The 25,130-nt window shown below is 40.0% G+C and overlaps 1 protein-coding gene across 1 annotated transcript in view; it reads left to right on the forward strand.

The window, feature by feature from the left end:
* dtnbb (dystrobrevin, beta b) overlaps positions 1-24,902 on the forward strand; it is a 39,194-nt gene extending 14,292 nt beyond the window's left edge. Inside the window, exons 10-21 of the mRNA XM_080871579.1 lie at positions 1,416-1,540; positions 10,198-10,272; positions 14,959-15,049; positions 16,030-16,118; positions 16,566-16,679; positions 18,289-18,385; positions 18,713-18,733; positions 19,919-20,078; positions 20,187-20,276; positions 20,452-20,505; positions 20,902-20,952; positions 21,234-24,902. Of these exons, the coding sequence (XP_080727705.1) occupies positions 1,416-1,540; positions 10,198-10,272; positions 14,959-15,049; positions 16,030-16,118; positions 16,566-16,679; positions 18,289-18,385; positions 18,713-18,733; positions 19,919-20,078; positions 20,187-20,276; positions 20,452-20,505; positions 20,902-20,927 (942 nt within the window). The 3' untranslated portion in view covers positions 20,928-20,952; positions 21,234-24,902. The remainder of the gene's footprint in view (positions 1-1,415; positions 1,541-10,197; positions 10,273-14,958; positions 15,050-16,029; positions 16,119-16,565; positions 16,680-18,288; positions 18,386-18,712; positions 18,734-19,918; positions 20,079-20,186; positions 20,277-20,451; positions 20,506-20,901; positions 20,953-21,233) is intronic.
* Positions 24,903-25,130: the final 228 nt, after the last annotated feature.

The following is a 25,130-nucleotide window of genomic DNA, read 5'->3' on the forward strand; positions in this document are numbered from 1 at the left end:
AATGTGTTGCAATGTGTCTTTATGGCTCTAGTAAAATCACATGATAGGATGCCAAGAGAGGAGCTGTAGTACTGCACAAGGAAGTCAGAAGTGACAGAGAAGTATTTGATGGTGGTGCAGAACATGAGGGCAGCAACAATAGCGAGGTGTGCATGAGGAGTGACAAGGTGGGGGTGGGATTACATCATGGATCAGCTCTAAGACCCTTCTTGTTTGCAGTGGTGATGGACAGGCTGACAGATGAGGTCAGGCAGGAATCTCCAAGGACTATGATGCTTGCAATTGACATTGTGATCTGTAGTAAGAGTAGGAAGCAGGTGGAAGAGAGCCTGCAGAGATGGAGTCATGCTTAGAGGGGGAGGTGAAGTTGAAAGAAGCAGTGAAGGTGCATGAATATAAATACCTGTGGTTAACCATCCAAAGCAATGGACAGTGCACAAGAGAGGTGAGTGGAGATGAGCGTCCGGGGTGATTTGTGACAGAAGGATAACAACAAAAGTGAAAAGAAAAGTTTCTAAGTTGAGACATTCGGTCAAACAAAAGAAAGACATGAGGCAGAGTAGAAGGTAGCTTAAGGTGCTAAGATTTTCATTGGGAGTGATCAGGAGGGACAGGATTAGAAATGAGTACATCAGAGGGACAGCTCAGGATAAGCACTTTGAAGGCAAAGTTAGAGAGGCACTGAGATGGTTTGGACATTTGGAGAAGAGTGATAGTGAATATATTGGACAAGGGATGTTGAACACAGAGGTGCCAGCCAGGTGGAAAACAGGAACACCAAAGGATGTAGTGAAGGAGGACATGCAGAGGATTAGTGAGAGCCGAAGAGGATGCTAGGGACAGGATGAGATGAAGGCAAATGATCTGTTGTGGTGACCACCTTGTACCGCACTAAAATATGTTGAAAGATGCTCTAACCTGCCAGTATGAGAAAATATAATTTAAAAAATCATAAGATATGAGTGACTTCAGTTAAGAAGTTAAAGTATCACTCATCAGAAACATTAGGGATAGTACTGTATACTTTTCCCATATAATTCAGAGTTTCCTAAAGAGTGAAATACAAGTGCTGGAAATCATCCTAAACCATTGGTCAGAGTAGCCAAACCTAAATGTGTTTGTTATATTTTGAAGCTTCTTCCCTTATTTCTCCTGAATGAAGCATTGCTGTCAAGCTTCACTGCAGTTTTTCAGCCATTTGGATTAAAGAATCCACCGAACCTGCTCAATAGAAGCTTTTACTGAGTATGCAACAAGTACTTCTCATCCCCACTTTTCCCACAGTAAACAACGTCTTGACCTAGTTATGTAAATGACTTCTAACAGCGTAAAACTGTTTTCACTCCAACACAGTCACAGCAGTCAACAAAATTGCAAAGCTAACCAATGCGTTGTTTGTCTTGCCTAACTCACAGAAGTCTCCGGCTAAAAAGCTGAGCCATGCCATCAGTAAATCGCTAGGCTGCGTCCCCATCGGAGAGCCGCCACATCCCGTATTCCCCGAGCAGGCCGAGAGACCACAGGAGCTCACCCACACTGTGTAAGTACTCTTCCCAATGCATTTGTTCCTGCTCTCTCTGTCATTATTGAGGGAACCCCAGCAGATTTGTTGATTAACAGCATGGCAAGGATCAGTATCCTCATGATCTATAGTCTGCTACCGTCATGTAACTGCCTCCATCTTTCCACTTTGCTGTCACCACATGACTGATAGTGCGCCATCCTGCTCAGACATCTCGTCCCTGATTATTTGCTACCATGGAAATGCTGATATACTACACAGATTCAGCCGCTGCTGCCGTTAAGCGCAGTCATCCTCATCAGTCTGTTGGCAATGAAACAGGGACGATGGTATAAATCTCAGATTCTAGGCTTTGGGAAATCATTATAGAAAATGCATTATATTCTGCTGGTGTCCTAAACCCTGAAGACTCATTTACATTTCAGCTGAAAAATAGTACTATTAACATAATCAATTCCACCACTGAGATACTTTCACGTAGCGTCTTCTTTGTTGCACTGAAACTCCAACACTTTATGGTCTCCACCAAGACAACATCTAACTGTGTTTTGAGTATAAAAACAGTGGTCCATGGTTGTTCTTGTCTATGGCGTTAACATGATCGCAGGAAATCTCTCAACTTTTGTATTTGAGCTTTCGACAGTTCCCATAGCACGTTTCATAACAAAATCCCGCTTCATATTCCAGTCACGACCATAAATCTAAGCTGTCTGTATATCCTTTTGTTGCTGGCAAGTGTCAGTGAGTAATTGATAGTGCACTGCATCACAGGGGAGAAAGTAGCTTCGTGAATACCAAGAAAATTGACACAACGTAAATACATTCGCATGATTTCCTGTTTTACCCCGATTCGCTTTTATATCCAGACTCTGCCCACTGCCAGGGGGCTTTTTCTGCATTGTGCCCAAACTTATGCGTTTAAGATGGAGTTTACATTTGCATAAATTTACAATTCATCACAACAGGGAGAGCCAACTGTCGACCCGGATGTTTTCCTCCTACTGAGAGATAAGGCGATTGGATTAGCTTGCACACTATAGGCTGCGTAGCATGAAATTACTTCACACAAGTAGATTAATATTGATAAAAAATAAAATTTGTGGCTAAAATATATTTAGAATTATGTATCTCTAGGGGCCACAGGAAGTTGCAATCCATATCTATATCTATCTTTTTTTTATGATGTTGATTATTTCAGACAGTGTAGTCACGGAGAATATGGAGCTCCGTCACAGAGAAACCAGCTGGGGCTTTTGTTTAGAGCTCTAAAACTGGTTTTAATTGCTCAGTATTTTCTGATGTAAACTAAAATTTGCAGTGAGAAAAGGCCCTTGATTAAATAATACTGAATATAATATAGCTTAGAGGAAGTTGTACCACGATTATTTCTACTTTTTATAATTTTACTTTTAAGTTTTAATAGCTTATTGGGCTTTAATAAAAAAAAATATGTTTGGCATTCTTTCTTTGAAATTCCAAGAACTTATTGTTATGATCTCCTTTGAGGATTTTGAACACAAAGTGCATCCTCATGCTCTTGCAGATGGCATTTTCAGGTTGCTGAAACTCTGTATTCGTGTTTGCTGACTTTTAGGATAATGGATGTGACTGTTGACCCCTTCTTTTTATATCTTTTTGTCTCTATTGTTATGTCTGAAAGGGCATTTACAAAAAAAACAAAACATCTATTTTTGGTTCCAGAAATGATTTTATGTTTTGATTTGTGTGGCGATGAAGTAGCGCCTCTCATCAGCTGTGCAATGAAAAGAAGCTTTTAAACCTGACAACCCTTCAAAATATGTATTCATCAGCGACTGTCATTCTCAATTTTGGTTCGGATTAAAAGCTCCCAAATTTAACTGTGCAGGTCTTCAAAATAGCAGGCAGATACATCTGCAAAACAACACACAGGGGGAAATAACAGTGTTGTTTAGTTCTTTGGAATATGATCCTTAGTATGAAATTATACATTAAACATGACACTTAAGTCTGCTTATCTTTAGATGTGAGAAAAGTACTAGCATGGCTCTATCTAACTGTAACAAAATCTAGAACCTCATTAGCATTTTATATGTTACACAATTACTGGACACTTTATTAGGTACACCTTGCTACAACAGGGTTGGATCCACTTTTGTCTTCTCAACTGCCTTAATTCTTTGTGGTATAAATTCAGCAAGGTGCTGCGAGTGTTCCTCTGAGATTTTGGTCCACATTGACGTGATAGCGTAAACGCAGCTACTGTAGATTTGTCGGCTGCACATTCATGAAGGGAATCTCCCATTCCTCCACATCCAACAGGATTTCTATTGGATGTGGCGAGATCTGGTGACTACGCAGATCATATGAGTGCAGTGAACTTGTTGCCATGTTTAAGAAATTAGTTTGAGGTCATTCAGTTCAAATCAGGTTAATTTATATACAGATAAGGACAATATTATTAGCTTCTCTCCCTTTATTTAAAGTATTTAAAGTATTTTCCAAGCGCTTTTAAACAGAGCAAGGAATTTTTTAACACAGCTTTTCCAAACATCCTGGTTTTATTTTGTATGCTTACTTTATTTTACCTTGCACACAGAAACATAATCAGAATTCAGTAATGTTCACTTTGGTCTTCTGGAGGTAGTTCTTCACCAGGAGTGATGTGTGTTTGGGATCATTGTCGTGTTGGAAGACAAAGTGATAACTCAGAGCCAGTTTTGGTGCTGACCGTTTGAGGTTTTTCATTCAAAATCTTCACATATCTTTCTTCCACTTTCCACCTTCCACCTCACAGTTCCAGATGCACTGCAGCATCCCCACAGCATAATACTCCCACCACCATGTTTCACTGTGGGGATGTTGTTCTTTGGGTTGTACACGTCTCATGTCTTTCTCCAAGCATAAACAGTTTCAGTTTGACCAAAGAGCTCTAGTTTTGTCTCACCTGATTAAAGGGAGTGACTCCAGTATTTCTGTTTCTCAACGTTGTCCTTAGAATACTTCAGGCTTGAAGTTATCTTTTTTGTATTTGTTTTCTTGGTGTACAACCTTGCAGTCTGTTCCTGTGGAGGGTTCGAGTGATTTTCGTCTTTAAGACAACAATTGCCAACTTGGTAAGTCATTCACTAGAGTTTTGGCAGTTGTTCTGGTGTCTTTTGACACATCTCTTTATTTCCAGAGTCTTTGAAATCTTTCTCTTCCTGCTTCTGCCAAGCTTGTGCCGTACTGTGTGGCTCTCTTTGAATTTCTTGATGATACTTCTCACTCCAGTTCTTGACACTTGGAAACGCTGCTATAACTTTGCATATCCATCTCCTGCTTTGTGAGTGCCAACAGTTCTTTTTATCTCAAGTCCAAACCGATTTCTTTTGTTTTTGGCGTGATGCTTTCTCAAGTGACAGCTCAAACCCATGCCGAAGTTTTTATACTGTGTGCAAATTTGGAGATAACTCTCAGTTTTAACTTGATTTTACAACCTTTACAAGGTTAAATTTCATCAATACACAGCAGTAGTTTGTGCAGTTGCTTAATAAAAAGGTCAGTTCTCCAGAGGGACTAATAATATTGATCATGGTAATTGGTAGATGTTTTTTGTTTTGTTTTTTTCTGAAGTAATGTGTCTAAAAAGAAATTATTTCTGGTTTCTAAAGAAAACTACAATGTATGGAAATTCTATGTTACAAATCCCTTGCTATGTTAAAAAAACACTTTCTTCATCTGTAGTGCCAAATCACAATAACAGCCACCTCAAGGCACTTTATACTGTAAGGTAAAGACCCTACAGAGCAAGCACTATGTGATGGTGGGAAGCAAAAACTCCCTTTCAACAGGAAGAAGCCTCCACCAGAAGCAGCCTCAGGGAGGGGCACTCATCTCCCTCCACCAGAAATGGGCGCGTTACTGTAATCCGATTACTTTTTTCAAGTAACGAGTAAAGTAAGGGATTACTATTGCGAAAACGGTAATTAGATTACCGTTACTTTCCCGTAGGAACGCTGCGTTACTGTGTTACTAAAACTGTGATGTTTTTGCGAGAATGTCTCATGACAGTGACGTAAGTGAGTGCGACGTTCGCGACAACCGCTGTGTGCAGATCAACAATGGATAATATATCAGTGCGGAGAGTGTATGAGCGTGCAGCGTTTAAAGCGTGGAAGTACTGACCTTATTTTGAGTTTGATTCCATAAAAAGTGACAAAAACATAAGCGTCTGTTGTGCCTGGGAAGAAAACTTCTTTTTACAGCGAAAAAAACCCTAAACTTCCGAACAAGCACGAGTGCGCTATGACGTAATGGGAAATTCACAGAGAAACTCGCGGATTCTTCCACTGACCGCTGCGGCACACCTGCACCAGGGTAAACCTCCGCCTACGCCACTCCTGCTTTACAGGTGAAAATAGAGCAACAGGACCGCTGAGTCTTTGACTTTATTTATGTTCTGCTGTGTTTTACTTGCATCTATTTGAAAGACTGAGTGTAAACACAAAAAATATTTTATTTTATGTGCTGGAATGTGTAGAAAATAGGTTTAAATGTTAAACTAATTTATTCAAGTCAGAGACTGTTGCATATAATTACATTTTTGCTTGATGCATAAAGTTAAAAGATTAAAACTGATAAAACAAGTTTTAAAACGAAATGTTTCCATTTGATTACATTTTGTATGATGGATTATGCAGAAAAAGTAGAATTGGGCTGAAAGATCTATCGCTTTATCACCTATTCAGGTTGTAAATCGTGTTTTTAAAAAGTAACTAAGTAATTAATTACTTTTGAAAATAAGTAATCAATAAAGTAACAGGATTACTTTTTGGGGGAAGTATCAGTAATTAGTTACTGATTACTTTTTTCAAGTAATTTGACCAACACTGCCCTCCACCAGTTTGGGGTTAAGTGGAAATAGGGAGACAGGACAAAACCAACTAAGAGAGAGAAGACTAAATTGTAATGACATACTGCAGTGGTAAAGAGTGAAAAGAGGTGCTCAGAGTATAAAAATTACAGTTAGTGGCTGTGAATAGAGCGGTGCTTCAACCATGTTTCTTCAGTAATTATGAAGAAGCAGCTTTAAAACTTAGCTTAACTTAGCATAAATACCAGAAATGGGGGAGCTAGCTAATCTGGCTCCAGATGAAAGTTTAAAGTTTAAAAGCCTCCCAGCACCTCTAGAGCTGATTAATTTACATCTGTGATGTTTAATAAAACATAAAAACTGAAAAATAACAACTACGCTTTGATGTTATATGATATTTGTTGTTTGACTGTAAGACAAGGACAAAATTAAATTGAACTGTACCGTTAAATCCAACATCAAATTGTAAATCATATGCCCTCGTTGTAGCCATGAGCCATGAGTTCTGCCGCTAATGGAATAATTCTGTTTTTTAATGGGCAGTTTAATAAAAAAAAATGATGGGGGAACACAGCAATTATCTGCATACCATTCCGAGTTCCCTGCTGGCTATAGAAATGGATCCCTCAGATAATTAGTCACAGGAAAACTGCCAGGCTTCTAGTTTTATTCTACATCGACTTCATTTTACTGGTGATGCATAAGAGTGAGAGAGATGCAGTGTTGGAATACTAAAACTATTGCTGCTGCTTGCCAATTCTGATGAATGTTATTTGTGAAGAGATGGTGTTTCATATCGTAAAAGCAGAGGACATACATCAGTGCGATCTCTTAGGTGTGTGTGCGTGTGTGTGTGTGTCTGTGATGGCTGACGGAGCTTCTGTGAGTGACTAATAATGGCAGAATCAGGCTAGAGAGTCAAGTTTGATCAAAACGCCCAAATCGAACGGACACGAGTCTCCCAGTTGTCCAAACTCTCATATCATCTTCAGACAAAGTGCATCTATTCTGAAACTATTCTGAAATATTTACTGGCATCTGAAAGCAAAGACCAACAGTGAGCTGAGCTGTGAATTTCTTCTCTCCACTCTAACTGTCAGCGAGATTCTTGGGGATTTGTGTTTTAGAGAGGAGTTATAGGTTTAAAGTTTAAAGTTTCTGTCTGTCTCAGAAACTTTAAATCTAGGATGCGGCTTCTTACCTTCAGACTTAGCACCGCTTCTGCCAAAAGACTTTAAGCACCAAAACAGACTAAGAGTCAAAAAATAGGCATCTTGCCGTACTTTGCATTTAATGTGGAACACACCAAGTCTGTGAGTCTGTAGGCTCAAATTCTCTCTTCCAGTGTTTAATATTTAGTAACCAATTTTCCACTCTCTATATAATCCCTAGAAATCCATTAACATTTTAAAATGCTTTCCTCTGTTTTATGCCTCTTCTTCTTTTTCTTTTTTTTATTCTCCAGGTCAATGAAAATTCCATCAGTGTCATTAAAATGTAGAGAACAGGCATATAATTCACTTCACTGAGAGCGTGATCCATTGGGTTTTTATGGCCGAGGTACTGTCAGCCTCGCGGGAAATAGGAGCACAGCAGGAGAGGATGCTTCACGCTTGCTTATTATTTTTAGCCGACTGAGGACGATTGAAGGCACCCGTCCTTTTCAGAAATAAGGCGAACGAGTGTGCATGAGGTGCCACTAGACTTAATTTTCCCAGTACCCCCTTCAAAGCCAAGTATAAATAGCACGTGGTACATTGTCATTCGCTGCACGCAGGTAACACAAAGCTTAGCGCATTGCAGACTTTGATCTCTTAGTGCCTAAATGTTGTGTCAATTCACTCCTGGTTGACCTCTGAGGCGCCGCCCAAATGTCTGGCCTGTGTGTCCTTAATCAGCGTTCAGGGAGTCAGTGAATCACAGCGTTGCAGACACTGATGTGAACGAGTCGGGATGCCTGTTAGAGTTCATTCTAACATTTAGAGGAGAATGAAATACTGCTTTACATAAGAGGAAGCTTTTTTATGGCACCCTGCTGTGCCAGAGGAGTTTTATTGGTATGTTCAAAAAGGGCTGATGATTATTTATAGAAGGCTAACTGTGAAGAGCTTTGACTTATGTAACTCACTAAAGGTAAGGGGAAGAGTAAGGATATATAATTGCAATTATAGTAGAAACTGTAGAGTTCATTGTGCGCTTGTCTGCTGAGGAGATGATAAAACATTTGTGCTTTTTTTTTGTTTAGAGGTTGCAGAGGAGGTATTTTGAGCAAAAGGCATTTCCCCCTAATTTCCACTGTGTTAGCGAGAGGTGAAGAGAGGAGAGTGAGCGTGTGCGAGAGAGAGAGAGAGAGAGAGAGAGAGAGGGAGAGAGCAAATCTACGTCGTCACAAAGTCACATGACCGCTGAGTTTCCTTGGAGACAACAGCAGTGTAATAGTGAGATGCTCGCCTGCTCAGTTGAGGGCAGATTAGGCATCTGGCAACAGCAGCAATTGGATGTATTTTGCCAGCCAGACAGGTGCTTTCTCTCCTCACAGAGGTAAGTGTGGCGCCTCGCTTCCTGTCCTCAGACTGGAGCTCACCTTCAGGGTGGATTCTTTTTTTTTTAATGTGATTAAAAAAAAAAAGAGGTAAACATTTTTCACATGCGCTGGGATTTTAGCCGGAGTGTTTGTCAGGGAGACTGGAAGGCAGCGCGTGGCCATTTAGTAGTGACACTTTTGCGTTCCTGTTTATCCTAATGCGTGATCCAGAAATTAGCAGTGCTGTGGTTGTGCAAACGGCCCCAGAAACAAATACTCGGACTTGCGTCTCTTACGACCCCATTAGGCAACTCTTGAGGGGCATAAACGTCTGAATGAATTAATAATTGCAGTGTGTCTTCAAAAAGAACACACTGACCCCCTTGAGCACCCACGTTAATGCGAGGAGCATGCATTTAGAAGTACTGCTGCATTTTTTCATATATTTTGTGCTGATTTCTGTTTTTAGTAGCTGAGTAATATACAGAACTGCCTGTGCTGTTGATGCACTTTGTGGGGGGGTAAAGGTGGCTTTTTTGCACAATGTAGATATAAATAGTTTGATTTGGAAAAAAGAAAAAAGGAAAAGCTGATTGGACAAATAATCTTAATAAGACACAGTGCTCTACATTGCATTTTCTTTTATGTGGTAATGAGTGTTTTAAATAAAACTGTTACAACAGAATCAAAGCTGATAACTACACAAAGATACTGCGGATGCGTCTTCAAGGATTTGAAAATCAAATGCTTTCCTCTGCTGTTTTCTGTGTCGGATGTGAAGCTGAGAGGACCTGAGATGTGCAGAGTGATATTTCGGCGCGTTAATGAGACTCTGTGGTCCGGGGGTTTGGACTCCGATGAGTTTGCCACTGATTCAGCCGCCAGATGGACCCCACTGCTTTGTTTACTCTCACAAAAAATTACCTCCTACAATGTCACCTTTACTAGTTTTTCACAGACTTCCAGTTTAATTAGATCTCTTGTCTGCTGCTCTTGCTCTTGCTCATGTTAATTAGGTTTAAGCTAATAGCCCAAAAACATCTAATTCGCTGTTCCCGGAATAGTCAATTATTTTGCAACAATTTTAAGTTAACTGGAGTACAGCATGTTGCTTTTTTTCCTGCAACACACTCAGTGGTTTATAATGATCCTCCTGCTTCCCTCCTCACCCTCCTGGTACAGTTGGATTAAACTGAAGCCAGGATCGCTGATTCATGATTATTAATAAAATGCAAATGCCCTCTCCTCCATTCCCTGGTGACAAGCACCACAGACCTCTGCAGCGCAGCATTAAAGACCTCTAATCTTGTCTTTTAGTCAGCCGAAACCAGCGGCCAACAACATGAACGACACAATGCTCATGTCCTCTGGGGCACCTACTCCAACTAAAAGGTAAGCGACCCTCAGGCCTGGTGTCATTCTGAAGGTATAACATCTTTAAAAGATGACCAGACGTCACTTGCAGTTGCACACTCTGGCTGTCAGTTCTTCTAATCACAGGATTCAGATGGTTTCGGGTTTCCTCCCATCAGTGGAAATAACAGAGGGCAGTCAGTGAATCAAACTACAGATGTTATTTGTTCCTTCACACTTGACACACATTTCTTTTTTTTCTTTTGTTTTTTTTTTTTTTTTTGCATCCGAACAGCATTGCCTTGTGAGTAATTTTAGAGGAAAATTAGTTCCGCTGTCGTGAAGAATATGCGAGCACTCCTACTTAAAGGGCTGATTTGACAAATAGATTATGATAGAACTGGAGCCTTATCATGTAAGCAGATAGCAGGCGAGGGCCCCGTGAAAGCAGCCTAATTGTCCTCTTATTTCTGCCCCTCTCAGTTAAAGGCAACCTCAATTATTATTTACTCACAGTGCTAATGAACCATTGTGGTTATGAATTCAATAATGGAGAGCACTCCGAGGGAGCTGTAATGTATCTGCACTCTCTCTCGCAGGTCTGTGCTGGTTAAATTTTCCTTTTTGTGTTCACAATCTCTTTATCATATCTTTCCAGCAATTTGTGTTTGCAAGACAGGCACGTTAGCAGACACGCTACAGTCCACTGTGGAGAATGAATAGAGGCATGAATATCAAACCTATTTAGCATGCGGCGTTTGATTGAACTCTAAAGAATTTATTTAAGAATTCAGTGTGCAGTTTAATGAAGTCCTGTGGATGCTTTTTTTTTTTTTTTTAATCCACTTGTGTTTCTCCAGGCTGAGGTATCATACAATACTATGCCAAGGACCCTCGCAGCTGAAGGGCACCTTGTAAAAAAAGGGTCCAATGATGTGCAACTAGATTTAGCCCTAAACTGTGTTTTTAAAGAGACGTGTTAATATAAGCCTGTTTTTCTGTTTTAAAGATCAGTCACTTCACCTGGTAACAAAGTGTAAGTATTTAACCTTGCTGAAAGCAAAGTAGCAATCAATACCGGATTAGTTTTCTTTGCAAGATCAACATTTTGTGCAGTGCAGTCTTGTCTGTGTGGCCCGACGGTATCGAGATTACAGCTTGCATTGAGGGAAGCCGACAAGATAGGGTCACCCGAGGCTGTAAACAATACCTCACATCCAAACCTGTGGAGGTCAGTGGAAGACATTACGTTTTGCAGCATGAGCAGGCAGAAGGCGACACTCTCCTGAGATTTGCTTCATTGTGTGCATTGAAGAAGCCCGATAACCTTTGTCTTGACATTTTGCTCTGTGAGTCATGGCTGTATGGGAAGATGTCATGCACCGAAGATGCTGTTGCCTCGGAGGGGTCCTAACAACCACAAAGCTGCCATTTTTAGGGCAGGAATTGTGCACTGAGCCATTGTGACGCTTCTAAAATAGGTTGTGTTGTGAGTGGCAGTGAGGATATCAGTAGGCAGGTCAAAGTGGGTTCATATTATTGTATTTGATAATTGCGCAGCGCTAGCCTGCCTGCTTTTTTTTTACTAAGGATGTACGAGTCAAAGATGTTACTGTTGAATAATGGAAAGCTCCTTGTGGCTCTGCTTCAGTTTGAAAGCCTCAAACTGAAAAGCAGCACCAGTGCAGTCCTTGTTTGTTGACTCTTTCAGATTTTTTACTGCAGGGAAACAAACAAAAGAAAAAACAGAAACAGAACTATAAGATGTCAGGGAAAAGAAAAAAACTGATGCTCTCTAAAAAAAAAAATAGTGCGTGTTGTGCTCCTAGCCTCCATCACAGTGTGCTCTCTGATACTGTCTGCTCTGCTGACAGGGCATCTGCTCTCTTCCACATCTCCCTCTCACACAGCAATATCTCAGCATAAGCAAGCAAACCAACAGCCCACAATTTAGAACTTATTAGCCGCATTATAGCAGCAAAAAACAAAATGCTGTCTCAGACTTAAAGGGCATTAACTCAGAGTCAACTCACTATTGACCAAACGTCAGTATGAAAGCACTATTGACAAAGCAGCTGTAGTTATATGTGATTGATGAACTGCTATTGCTTGCTTAACATTGAAGTTGAGAATAATTTTCATGAAGCAGGCTTACCTGGTGTATTTAGTGAGTAAATGAAACGGAACAGATAGAGTTAGGTCCATACACATTTGGATAAAGGCACAATTCTTGTACACCGTCGTTGTATTTTTTTAGTCAAGCATTTAATATTAGACTGAAGTGCAGATTTTCAGCTTTAATTCAAGGGTTTTAAAATGTATACAGAATAATGGGCAGCTTTTTACAGGCTTGAACGTAATCGGACAAACTAACCTGATTTTAAATAAAATCAATGGCTGTCTGAGTTCTCGAACCAGTGGGAATCACCAAATGCTTCATTTCCTCACATGACATGGCCTACCAGGCCTTTGCTGAGTCTCTGTGCATTCAGATTTGTATTTATTAACTAAAAAAACATGTTCTGTTGGGTTGAGATCAGGTGACTTATTTGGTCAGTGAACAATATACCATTTGTTTAACCTGAGAAACTGTTAGGTTGCTTCTGCAGTTTGCTTTGGGCCATTATCTATCTACTATAAAACACTGTCCTATTAGGCTGAATCTGAGCCGTGTACACCCATCACATTCGTACAAGTTCACCTTGGTTTCATCTGTCCAAGGAATTTTTTTTCAGAAGTGTGCAGGCTCTTTTAGACGTTTCCTCGCAAAGTGACCTAGTTCTTGAGTGTAACCAGTGGTTTGCATCTTGTTGTGAGCCCCCTGTAATTATATGTGTGAAGGGTTCTCTTGATTCTAGACTTCGACAATAATACACCTTCATCCCTGAGAGTGTTCTTGACGTAGGGTGTGAAATTTTCTTCTCTCTCTGATAGATTTTGATTTTTGGCTGATGATAGACTCCTTGAGTTGTTGCAGAATCTCTTTGGACCTGATATTGAGATTTCCATCGAAAAGCAGCCAAATGTTCAACACTTGGGATTTAGGCGTTAGATCTTTTATCCACTTAGATCGTTGTAAATAACCAGGAAACAGGCCTCACCTAGCCACAAAACTGCTCGTCATCCAATTGTCCATTTAATTCTGAGTCTCTGAAAATGGCAAACTATGTATAAATGGCTGAATGTCCTAAACAGATGATGCAAAACTTTTGAATTAAAGCTGAATGTCTTTATTTCAATGACATATTTAGTGTTTGGTTAAAATCCAATGTGATGGTGACCTAGGTAAAACTACAAACACTGCGTCATTGTTCAAAAACATATTAACGTCACTCTATCGTACTTATAGTGGTTGGCAAATGACCTAATGTAATGTTTTGCTGTTTTTTATGAAAATGGATGAATTTACTCTAAATCATATATATTGATTTTAGTGCTGTAAACACTTGATATCCAAAATCTGTCACTTAAAAGTCATTTAGTCTTTATTTATAGGAGCGTCAAAGAAACCAGAAATCTGAACTCTGAGCCTGCCCACGCTGAGCTGAAATAGGTAAACATGACAGACACAGTGGTGTCTGAGAAATTGTGTTTGAGTAAAAATGCTTACAACTAAAATAAGTATCTGGGAAAGATGCCAGTTTGGAGCGCTTAAAGGTAGTTCATGCATCTCTGTCTGAAACCTGGCTCAGGCCATCAGGTGGTGCCAAGAAACTCCCTGAAGAACAAAACACTGGAGCTGCTTCCAGCCTGAAGATTCAACCCAAACGGCTCCCTGACGTATGTTAATGCCTTACTTTAATTCTACAAGAAACCTCAGACTCTGCCTGTGCTTTGGCCTGAGGACGAGAAGGTAAATTATTTAGAAAGTGCCCCACTTAACGAGACATTTTCAGAGATCTGGCTCAAAACGACTGCTATGACATGTTGGTTGAGTGATTTCTCCTCTAGTGGACCAAGTTTAATCTCCTCCAGTCAGGTGATAGTATCTAAAAATATGTCAAATCGTACAGTGACTATTTAATGATGTAATCAGTGAAATTATGGGAAAAAAACATTGAAAAAAATAGCTGAAATGATCTCAGTACACTAGCAGATTTATGTGTATAGATAAGATTCAAATACAAATGTTAATTAAGAGGCTGATTATCAGTCCTTTTGAGGCCGTGTGGTTGCTGATGCAGCGGGTTTGAAGCCAGATTGGGTTTAATGGTCTTAATCATCACTTACTCTCAGATAGCGCCCAACTCCATATCAGCTGTCCTTCACTCTTCACTGCAGACCGCCTGCCGAGAAAGAACAGCATATGTCCTGTCGTCTGTCCGCACCATATGCCACACCCATGGTCATTTAAAGTCTTGCGCCTTATTTGACATTTCCAGTCAGTGATGAAATGGCCAGAATGGGCATTGGCACAGTCACAAATGCATTTGGCATGCTGCATTCTCTCTTATCCATCACAGTTCATTGTTATGACCAATTACTGTACCTCAGACTGTCTATCAACACTGCAGTCAAAGCCAATTGTCCTTTGTAAGGTCGCCTTAATTATGAAGTTTTGTTTTCATGCAAATTATTTTATATAATCACTTGCGCCATGCAATTTTTTTTGTTCCTTTCTACTTACATAAGCGCTTTTGACATTTGAGTCACTGTTGCTGTCTATGCTTGTGTGCATGTGTGCACGCGTGCATGATGTGTCTTTCTATCTTTGACTTTGGGCAGTGTCTTGGAGAGTCCCAGCCGGCTAGATGAAGAGCACCGCCTCATTGCTCGATACGCTGCCCGCCTGGCAGCTGAGGCGGGCAACTCCACAGTGAGTATGAGACCCCATGGTGGGCATCAGTCACCCTGCATTTCAGATTTGATGCTTTGAAGTTTTTGTCAGGTTTTCTTCATCAGCACAGGGAACTTGGATTTTGAAACTGAAATGTGAGCTTTTATTTTGCATGACTTGTATTTGTTTTAGAAAGACTTAAGGAATTTTTACTTTTTGGCAGAGCGCTGTAGAGAAATAGGCAGGGCACATGGGGCAGTGAGCAGGGAAATGACTCAAGTTGAAGGTCAGCCAAGCTGGGAGTTGAACATGTTCAGGGCATTAAAATCTCTAAGCAATGGGAAACGTAGCCCTTACGTTGATGACTTTTCTAGAAATACAGTGAAGTAAGGAGCACATGTCATCTGATTAAAAGTTCTAGTCCTTTCTATGCTGGTAACATGTTAACAGCAAAGTGTGGCTCAAATATGCAACAAATACTCCTCAAGCCAGATTCCTTATCACAAATACACCAACTGCTGGGTCTGTTTACTCTGCAGCCAAACAAAATCAGGTTCTCTTAATAAAAACTGCTTTCTGATTTTATGCTCCACTAGTCGTGAGCTGGAAGAGTACAACTCTCTCCTTCTTAACTCTTTCATATTCCATTGCTACCTTTTAGAAATTTAAACATAAACCTCTCCAAGAAATGGAAAAAAATATGTTTTGAAGGCACATTTTGGTGAAGAAAAATGGTAACGAGGGTGACACATACATGCTTCAAAATAAAAAGCGCCCCGCTGGTTTCGCCAGCTGAACTCTTTTGTTGTGAAGCAGCAGCAGTAGATTTCTTTGTCACTGTTTGTTATATATGGAAGGGATAAAGCGACGCTGTGGTTCCTGTTTATGCTGAAACATAATAAGTCTCCAGCGGAGCATCATTACTGCTCGCTGTGGTCAGACGCGATAGCTGTTTGTATTTAACTTTTGTTCTCCCCACCGTGTTTTTAATACTGTTTTATGATAATTTTGTTTTTCAGCAACAATGTCCTCCAACAGATCTCAGTTTCAACTTTGATGCCAATAAGCAGCAGAGGCAGCTGATTGCAGAGCTGGAGAACAAAAACAGGTACAGCTTATCATGCGACCATTGTCATACATGTGTGACAGGTTTTGATTTGATTTTTTGGCTTGTTGGTGGTAAAGCAGTGATGCATGATTTTGTTGCACTCATTTGCTTTCTGTTACAGCCTTTAGTTGAGATGATGATTATATATGTGTGCTAAAAATATTACAACGGTGCACAGCGTGGCTAATCAAGCTGTTCCTTTGAAAGTTTCTCAGCCATCTGTAATATTAAAATGCTGCTTGCATGTGAATGCATTAGCAGTAAACCCATTATTAAATCTTTGTCCTTTGACTCATCTGAGTACAGTATGTAAACAATATGTGCTTTTCCTTTCACATTTTAAATCATTTCAAATGCAAGTTTTGCATTTAAGGTATTTTTAAACATGTGACAACACAGCATGAGTAATAAAGCTCACGTTTCGTCTCTGCTGTCTGCTATATTCAGAGAGATCCTGCAGGAAATCCAGAGGCTGCGTTTGGAGCATGAACAGGCCTCTCAGCCGACACCAGAAAAAGCCCAGCAGAACCCCACACTCCTGACCGAACTACGACTCCTCAGGTATCAACCTGCCGACACGATACATCACATATAACATCATCATTAAGGGGTCAAAAAGATAAAGAAATAAAAACAAACAAAACCTCAGGGCGGTTGTACCTTTTTGGACTGAACTCATTCTTTACGTAAAATTAATGTGTGCCTAATTAGGGAGCATTTGCTTCCACAACAGCATGGACATTTGTCTTGCTGGCAGGACACTGAGACCCTTGGGTTCAGTTGCTGGGAGAGAGTCACCCTGTGAGGACATGTTACAGCACTTTTTACCTTGAACGACTCCTTGATTGTGTCAACTGGCCTAAATAATGCATCAGAGGCAACATTGCAAGTCAACAGTTGTGCCAAAGGTTCAAATCACATCATCTTTTAATGTTTTATAGCTTAACTGTTTAGCTTCTAAATTAATCTTTAGTCATTCATCCATTTGTATCATGGGTTTTTTTTTTTCAATTTTACTCCCCACGCGGACTCTTTTTGGCATGTTAGTGTTGATAATATTTTCATAATATGGTAATTATTAGGTAATTTCTGTCTTATGTCACGTAACCACATTGTTTCTTACTAGTAAACAGGTTTTCATATATTAATACGCTCTCTTAGTATGTTTGCTTTAGGGCAGACATCATCAAATGGTAAATATTTAACAGCACAGTGTTCTGTGTGGAGCTGTATTTGGACTGAACAGATGTCCTATTGCATTTATACAGCCACAGGATGAAGAACAGATAACTGCTGCTTACAATCTGCAAATGTTTGTACGTTTCTTATAGGACAACTTTAGCCATACAAATGATTGCTACTGTGCTTTAATTTTTTTTTTCAATATACAGTTACATAGTATGGACACCAGGGGGTGATAAAGAGCCAGAAGCTGAATTGAAAAGAGGCCACAAGCAGTCACAGAGTCATGTTTTTATATATAAAAGAATTATTTTAGACCATTTTTGTGCATGTACTTTATGAAAAGCAGCAAATCAAAACTTTATCCTAAAACAGACCTCTGAACAACAAAGAGCTCATGAAGAATAAAAGGGAACACTGGGGCTTAATCATAGCAAGAACAGAAAAACACACTAGAGCCTTGTTATTTGGCATCCAGGAGTCTTTGTTTCCTGAATGCCAAAACGTGAAAGAACACATATTCTGATAGCATAGTGTTAGTGTCAGGGTGAGGGTTAATGGCTGGATTTGACCTTAATGGCTGTAGGTTGACACACTTGGTTTAAGGTGTGACATTGATGTCATTTTTTCAATATCGAGAAAACATATTACCTAATAATGCCGGTTATGGTGCACATACTTGATGCAAATGCCGTGGGACCTAAAGGCAAGTCTGTCTCCCAGACACAAAAATAATCCCCTCACTTAGCTGCTCTTCAGGAAGTGAATAAGTGTATGAAATAATTTGCTAATAGACTTTGATGAAGTCTCTGAAATAGACTTCATCTGAAATGCTTTCAGTTTCAGATGACACCGCCTTCTTTACAGAATATTTTCCAGGAATCTTTTGTTGTCTGTTTGGAGTTTAAAGCAAAGCACTGGTGTAAGATTATGCCTTACAAATAAAACAGGAATGCATAAATCTTTTGTTTTCCTCCTTCCTCGGCAGACACAGGAAGGATGAGCTGGAGAGGCGCATGTCAGCCTTGCAAGAGAGCAGGCGGGAGTTGATGGTGCAGCTGGAGGGTCTCATGAGGCTGCTAAAGGTAAAACTTTCACCTGCTTGGAGAAGATTTATCTTCAAGTAGGGATATATAATAACCCAGAACAGAACAGATATTAACTGTCCTAAATCTGCTGTTATTCTTTTATATTTCACAGGTTTTATCAATGATATTCTACCTTACATAATTAGGCTTTATTTGATGAATTGAAAATTTCCTTAAGTCTTCAAAACCAAGACAGCAGTAATCTTATGTAAACGTGCCATGTGGTGCATGCAGAAACCCCTTTCTTCTTCTTTTATTGCTTTAATTCTGTTGCTCTCACTCTCCTTGCTCTCTCACTCTCTGCTTACCTTTGCTGGCTGATAGGATGAGGAGCAGAAGCAGGCTGTAAGTTGCCCTTAATTCAGTTTGCAAGGCTCAATACCTGCTCTAGTCACATCACTTAGTCCACTGCTCCCCTCTCCACACAGATGTGATTGAAGGAAGCGTTTATAATAGGTTTTAAGACGACTGTTAAGAAAGATGATAGGATTCCACTACCTAACATGATTACACTGATCTAGTTGTCAAACTTGATTCTGCTCCACCACTTCCTTGTTAGCTTCATGCCAGTGCGGTAGAGGCACAATCTTTAAAATTTGTTTTCTAACCCAGGCGAGTTGAGAGAACTGTGTTTTTCTTGGTCCAAATGTCAGGGACCTGTTCCTTTCATTGGCGCTAACAAACTCACTTCTAATATGACTGCAGTCTGGCTGGCCATCTGCTGCCTGGCACGGAGCCATCAACCCAGGCCTGCAACAGTCCCAGAGACACACACTGATCCTTTCTCTATGAGATATAGCTCCCAACTCAGCACAAGCCCCACATGCACACCTACGCATGGTTCTCATTAACCCTGTGAATGCAGTAAAGGTGTACTATAGACAGACAAGGTAAAGCCAATCAGTATAGCTTTACCACAAGTCTTTCTTTTTTTTTGGGGGGGGGGGTTGTGGCTTTTAGCCAATATTTTGTTTGTTTGTTTGTTCTCCCAGTAAGGATTAAGTTCTTTTGGTCACATCTGTGTCAAGATTTATTTCATTAGAAGTCACCTTTAGAAACAAAAAGGTTTCCTAAAGCTGCAATCTGTGATCCCAATAGAGCATCATCTATTTAAACTGGTTGTTCGAGAATTTGATTAGTTGATGTTAGGCTGATATTTAGGTTTCTTTGTTTTTTTTTATCTTCTTTCTGTAGAATCACTAAAGGTTAGCAAGCATAGATTCCATGTTTTTCGCTTATTATGCTTCTGGAAGAAGATGACACCGGTCAGCTAGTGTCTTTGTACCTGCCAGGGTCAAACACATAAATATCAGAAATCAGTCCTGATGTAAATGTAGCCAGTCTCTTCTTTAAGCTTATCTGGTTGTATACCTCTCCAATTTCAACTTTGCTACTATTTTTAGAGTGCTCCCTGGAAGTTGTGCTCTACCCTCTTGCATGTGAACTTTCAGCATGTGGTTCCTACGTTTGGAGGTTAGGTAATGTGCTGATGATTACCGTAACTATCATAAATGGTTTTATCCATTGCAGTCACAGTCTGGAGGCTCCCCTCACTCTTCTCCCAGCCACGGTGCGGGCTGCTCAATGCCTATGCCCATACGTTCCACCTCGGCTGGGTCCACCCCAACTCACACACCACAGGACTGCCTGGCAGGTGTGGGAGGGGATGTGCTGGAGGCCTTTGCTCAGGGTTCGTCTGAAACCAGTAAAACAAAGAGGATTTGAAGCAGATTATACTTACGCAAAGTTACACTCCAAGACTGGTCATTTGATGTCTTCTCCGTTCTCTGTTCCTCAGGTGTGCCTAGAAATCTTCGGAATGATCTTTTAGTTGCTGCTGACTCAATCACAAACACCATGTCGTCACTGGTGAAAGAGCTTCACTCAGGTTAGTCTAGACAAAATAGGTTTTTAGCTTTTTTTTCTTCCTCTTTGCCTTCAGTCCTTTTTTCTTATCTTAAAAAAGGCACTTCTGTGTTCTTTCTGCTATATTTTAGCCTTTTGTGCCCAAGTATTTACATAAGGAACTGCTGTCACTAAAATGTAGTTCTTGTTTTTTAAAGTGGACGATGCCGCAGAGGATGAGGAGACCAACATGAGGAATGGTGGAGACAGAGGTAAGTCTGGTAATAGTAATTATAACGATTGGCCAGGATCAAAATATGCAATATTTGGTTTCTTTTCTGTTGCAACATAAAATCAATCAAAATTTGACAGGATAATATAAAATTACTGCAGAAACAGCAGCTTTTGATGACAATGACTGTGTTGTTTCTTCATTTGTTGGATTTGAATGATTGGCTCCGACTAAATATTTGCATGGCACCTATATCAGCCAAGAAAAATATACTTGTTTGGCTCTTCGAACTGGGCTCCTTCTGTCACACTTCATCCAAAAGCAGCGATGCACTGTGGCGTATTGCCACATTCTTTTTTTTCTTTTTTAAAAAAAAAACAACTAATTCATCTAGACTCTTCGGGCTGTCAACAAGCTCTTCTGTTTGTGTATCCAGGCACAGTGAGATTACAGAAGCACTGAGGGAAAGAGAACACCATCCCATCCTGTAAGGACATACAGTCATTAACTGGGAAGAATCAGCAACAATAACAACAAGAACCCCCCTGGCATTAGCACGTAGAGTAATGCATGCTGTAATCTAACAGGATTTCACTATGTGAAAAAAAAAAAGTTTCTTCGCACCTTGCTGGTAGCAAGATGTGTATAATTAGCAAGTATGTATGTTGTCCTGTAAACAAAAACTGCTGTAATTACCCAATGATTTCCCTCATGACTGCTAAGGAATGGCTTGCTGTGCTTTCTCTCCCAACTGTTCCACCGCAGCAGATCATCTGTATATAAGATTCTGTACACACATGACCTTGGGAATGCCCCGACATGAAGGCGACCTGCTGTCACCACATGTTCCCTGTCATTGCTTTTTGTATGATTAGCACTAGCATTTCTTTTTTTCTGTTTTGATATTTTTTGCATGACGTTGCACTCGTGTCTTGATAAAGGTACTGTACCACACTATGCCAGCTCTTTGTGGGTTTATGATGACAGCTGGAGTGTCAGAAGTGTCCTGCCTCAGAATTCATGCTGAGTGTGTTTACCTGCACATCTGTATTCTGCCACTCTAGTCTCCAATAGCAAAGACGCTCTATGCTCTGGTCACAGCCTGGAGAAAAGCTTCATATTAAGGAATATTTCATTTCCTTTCTCGTAGTGCTATGAAAGGATTAAGCTGGGACAAAATTAGATTAATCTAGTATAAAAGCCGGAGGAGGGTTAGCTGGTCTGTCAGAAGCCATTGGCCTGGCAATCAAGAATCACAAAAACAAAATACTAGCTAACTTAGCTGGGAAAAATAAAATAAAATCACTAGATTTGGTTGTTTTTTCTATTTTTCTTTCAACGAATATTTAAAAGCAAGCAAAACCAAGTTAGCTGTTGAGCACCCGCTTCTAGCCAAGAATACTGGCTTAAGCCTGACTCACACAGGTCTAGAAACCAGTCAACGAGCCCCTGGTTGCTAATTGAAACTAGTTGCACATAAGGTGATGCATCAAAAACCTTTATCTGGCTACCTGTAGTTTGCAATGGAGATGGTAATTTGTCTGCAAGCAACAGTGATGCTGTGAAAAGTGTGAGAAAAAAAAAAATCAAAGTTTCCTTATCGTCTGCAACTAACACATTTCAAAAGGCACAACTTTTACTTTGACGGCATAAGTTCTCCATTTCTGGTTTCTGTTTTACTATAAACAGTTTCGCTACAGCTTGGTGAGTAGTTTGCAAATGTTTGCAGACAAGTCTTTCATGCAAACTGCTGGTGACCATGGCAACCTTTCAGTGACCACGGTGATTGCAAGGATTGCTATTGTCCTGCATTTACCTTCCAGACCAGAGTACACATCTGACACTGATTTTGATTTTCTCCTTTTGGCAAGAAAGCAAGCAGGTGTAGTTTCCACAAGGCTGAATTTTTCCTTTAATCGTTTAAAAAAATCTTGGAATGAATAAGGAATAGCATGGAACTTTTACCACTGTTGTTTCCAGAATATCAGGAGCATGTAAACACACTCGATGAGTCTATACTATTCTGCTGCTAATGTGCTCTCAGTGAGCAAACCCTTGCAAATAAAGAGGGCTGTGCGCTTACAAACCGAGGGGCTGCTCTATACACAATAATGAGCCAAGCCTTGTTTCCTCCCAGTGAAAACTGAACCACCTGAAGGGCATTGTACTGCTCAGCACAGCATGGTGCCTCCTTGCAAATGACACTGACTAGCTGGTAGCCTCAGTATTTATTGTTTAAAGCAGTGTTTCCCAGCCACTGTGCCACGGCACATAGGTGTGCTGTAAGAAATGATCAGGTGTGCCGTTATCTGTTTCCACCTGATTAGTACTCAGCGACTGGCAGAACTACTGTATTACATTCTGTTCCACTAGAGGGCAGTATAACTGGCTGCTCTAATTAAATGGGTTGCTGTAGTAGTGGTCAGAAGAAAGCAAAAAAGGTATACTGGGGACAAACCAAACCAATTCCGCTATGGCCGGTGCCGGGGAAAATGATCAATATGCTTTTTGTGACATTTTTGTTTGGTGGTGTGTCGTGTGATTTTTCTAATGGGGAATATGTGCCGTGGCTCCAAAGGGTTGGGAAACACTGGTTTAAAGTATAGAGAAGCACCTCAGGATGTTAAATAGTAATGAATTAGGCACTGACTTTTAGTTTTGAGTTATAAAATTTGAGGATTTAAGGTTTTAGTGAGCAAGTAGATAATGTTTTAATAGCTTTATTTTGTTATTTCGAGAATATTGACAATGTGTATGTGCAATGAAGGTAGGTGCTCAGGGACTGCAGAGGTAATTTAGGTGAAATGTGATGGTAACATGAAGAAATCTTTTGCCACAAACTAAGATCAATGTTAATTGAAGATGGAGGATTTAACTGCAGAATAGTGCAGTTGTGGTCACTGGCTTTGTTGAAGTTTCCCAAAATAGTTTCACATTCTACCAAGTCAAGTTTGTTTTATTTATTGGATTCGAAGAAAAGGAGATTTCAGTGAAGCATGTTGTTGAATATAGTTTGTCTGTGTGTGAATTTGTACTTTTTGTGGAAAAGCAGAGTGATTCGCCTGTTAAGGAGGCAGCTGTTAACATGAAAGGAAGTTTATCCTACGTCACTAGTAGAGTGAGTCTCAGTTAATTTTACATTTTTGTCTAGCTCACTGTTTTGTCCTTCAGAGTAGCCTTTCATCTCATATGAAAACAGGCAACGTCGGGTTTTTAAGTAAATGCTTGATTGGTAAACGTTGGTGAGCAGTTTAAGAGGGATGTGTTCAGTCCCAGAAAGAAGCGCAGGGTAAAGTCTGCCTCAGTTAAACTACAAAAAGTGTGATCTATTTATTTACATTTTTTTTTCTGCTTTGAGATTTGTAAATTAAGCCTGTGCTATAAGCTAAGTATAGGGTTTGAACAACCTGTTACACTGTGTCAAGAAAAACAACAAAAAGACACTCCTCTGTTATTGTTGTTCTTAATGTGACGTTTTTCATTAAGTTCTCTTTTCTGCTCTGCGTTATCATTACTGTTATTATGGTTTACAATATTAGTGGAGTATCGTTATTGTAATGATTTTGTTGGAATAAGGATTCACTTGTATAATTGCCCAAATATAATATATAGCAGGTGCCGTAAAGTACAATTCTGGGACCCCTGCTGTCAAAAAGTTCGTCCGGCGTCAAAGGTCCCAAAATTACAAAACTGCACAGGTAAAAATTTAGCGAGTTCCTGTCTTCCCCGTCATTTCAACCATGCATTCCGGTGCAAAATTGAGCTTTCCGTTTGTTCTTTCAGTCCGTGCCTGTAGCTGTTCTGTAGAGTGCTGTACAAAGTAACCATTCAGCAAATACTGTCAGCCTTTATGTCTGTTTTAGCTTTTGATTTTATTTATTTATTATGTTCTGGGGGAAACTTACTCATGCTCAGCCTTTACATTTGTGCCAAACTGTTTGCAGACATTGTGTGTCAAATTCCAGGTATATATCAAAGTATATCTGCATTAGTACGTTGTTGTTCATAGTTTATTCACAGAATGCCTGAAGATGTTCGTATTTAATGATTTCATCTGCTGGGGAAAAAAAAATCCCCAAACAAAAACAAACTCATATTAAATATTTCAGAAAAAAAGATAATTTAAAAAACCACACACACATTCCAGATCTACTGATAGAGAGTCACTGATGTCATTTTAACCAACGCAGAGGCAATACTGTATGTACATACCCTGTCAGACCAAACTCGGGGTAATACAATTATAACATAGCTGGTCACACAGAGGTGCATACATCGTGATCCTTTTAATGTTTGCAGAGAGACAATGTGTAACGAGGACAACCTCGGCGACAACGCTCCCCTGATGTTATTTATCTATGTATGTGTTCTGTATGGTTATGCTTCTGGTACCCATTGTTTCTCATGTTGATTTTACAAAACAGAGTTTTATGTCACAAAGCCACTGTCTTTTGTAAATAAATCAAATGTGAGATATATTAAAAAGATTTAAAATATGGCTGCGGCTGGTCACGTTTTTTTATTTATCATCACTCGATGCATACATCAGCTATCATTGGTGGCAAGTAACATGTACTCACTGGCAAATGCTCATTAACATGCATCTCTAATGAGCCAAGCACACGGCAGCAACTTAATGCATTTATGCATGTAGACATAGTCAAG

Source organism: Rhamphochromis sp. 'chilingali', assembly GCF_963969265.1.
Source record: "Rhamphochromis sp. 'chilingali' genome assembly, chromosome: 21".
Lineage (NCBI taxonomy): Eukaryota > Metazoa > Chordata > Actinopteri > Cichliformes > Cichlidae > Rhamphochromis > Rhamphochromis sp. 'chilingali'.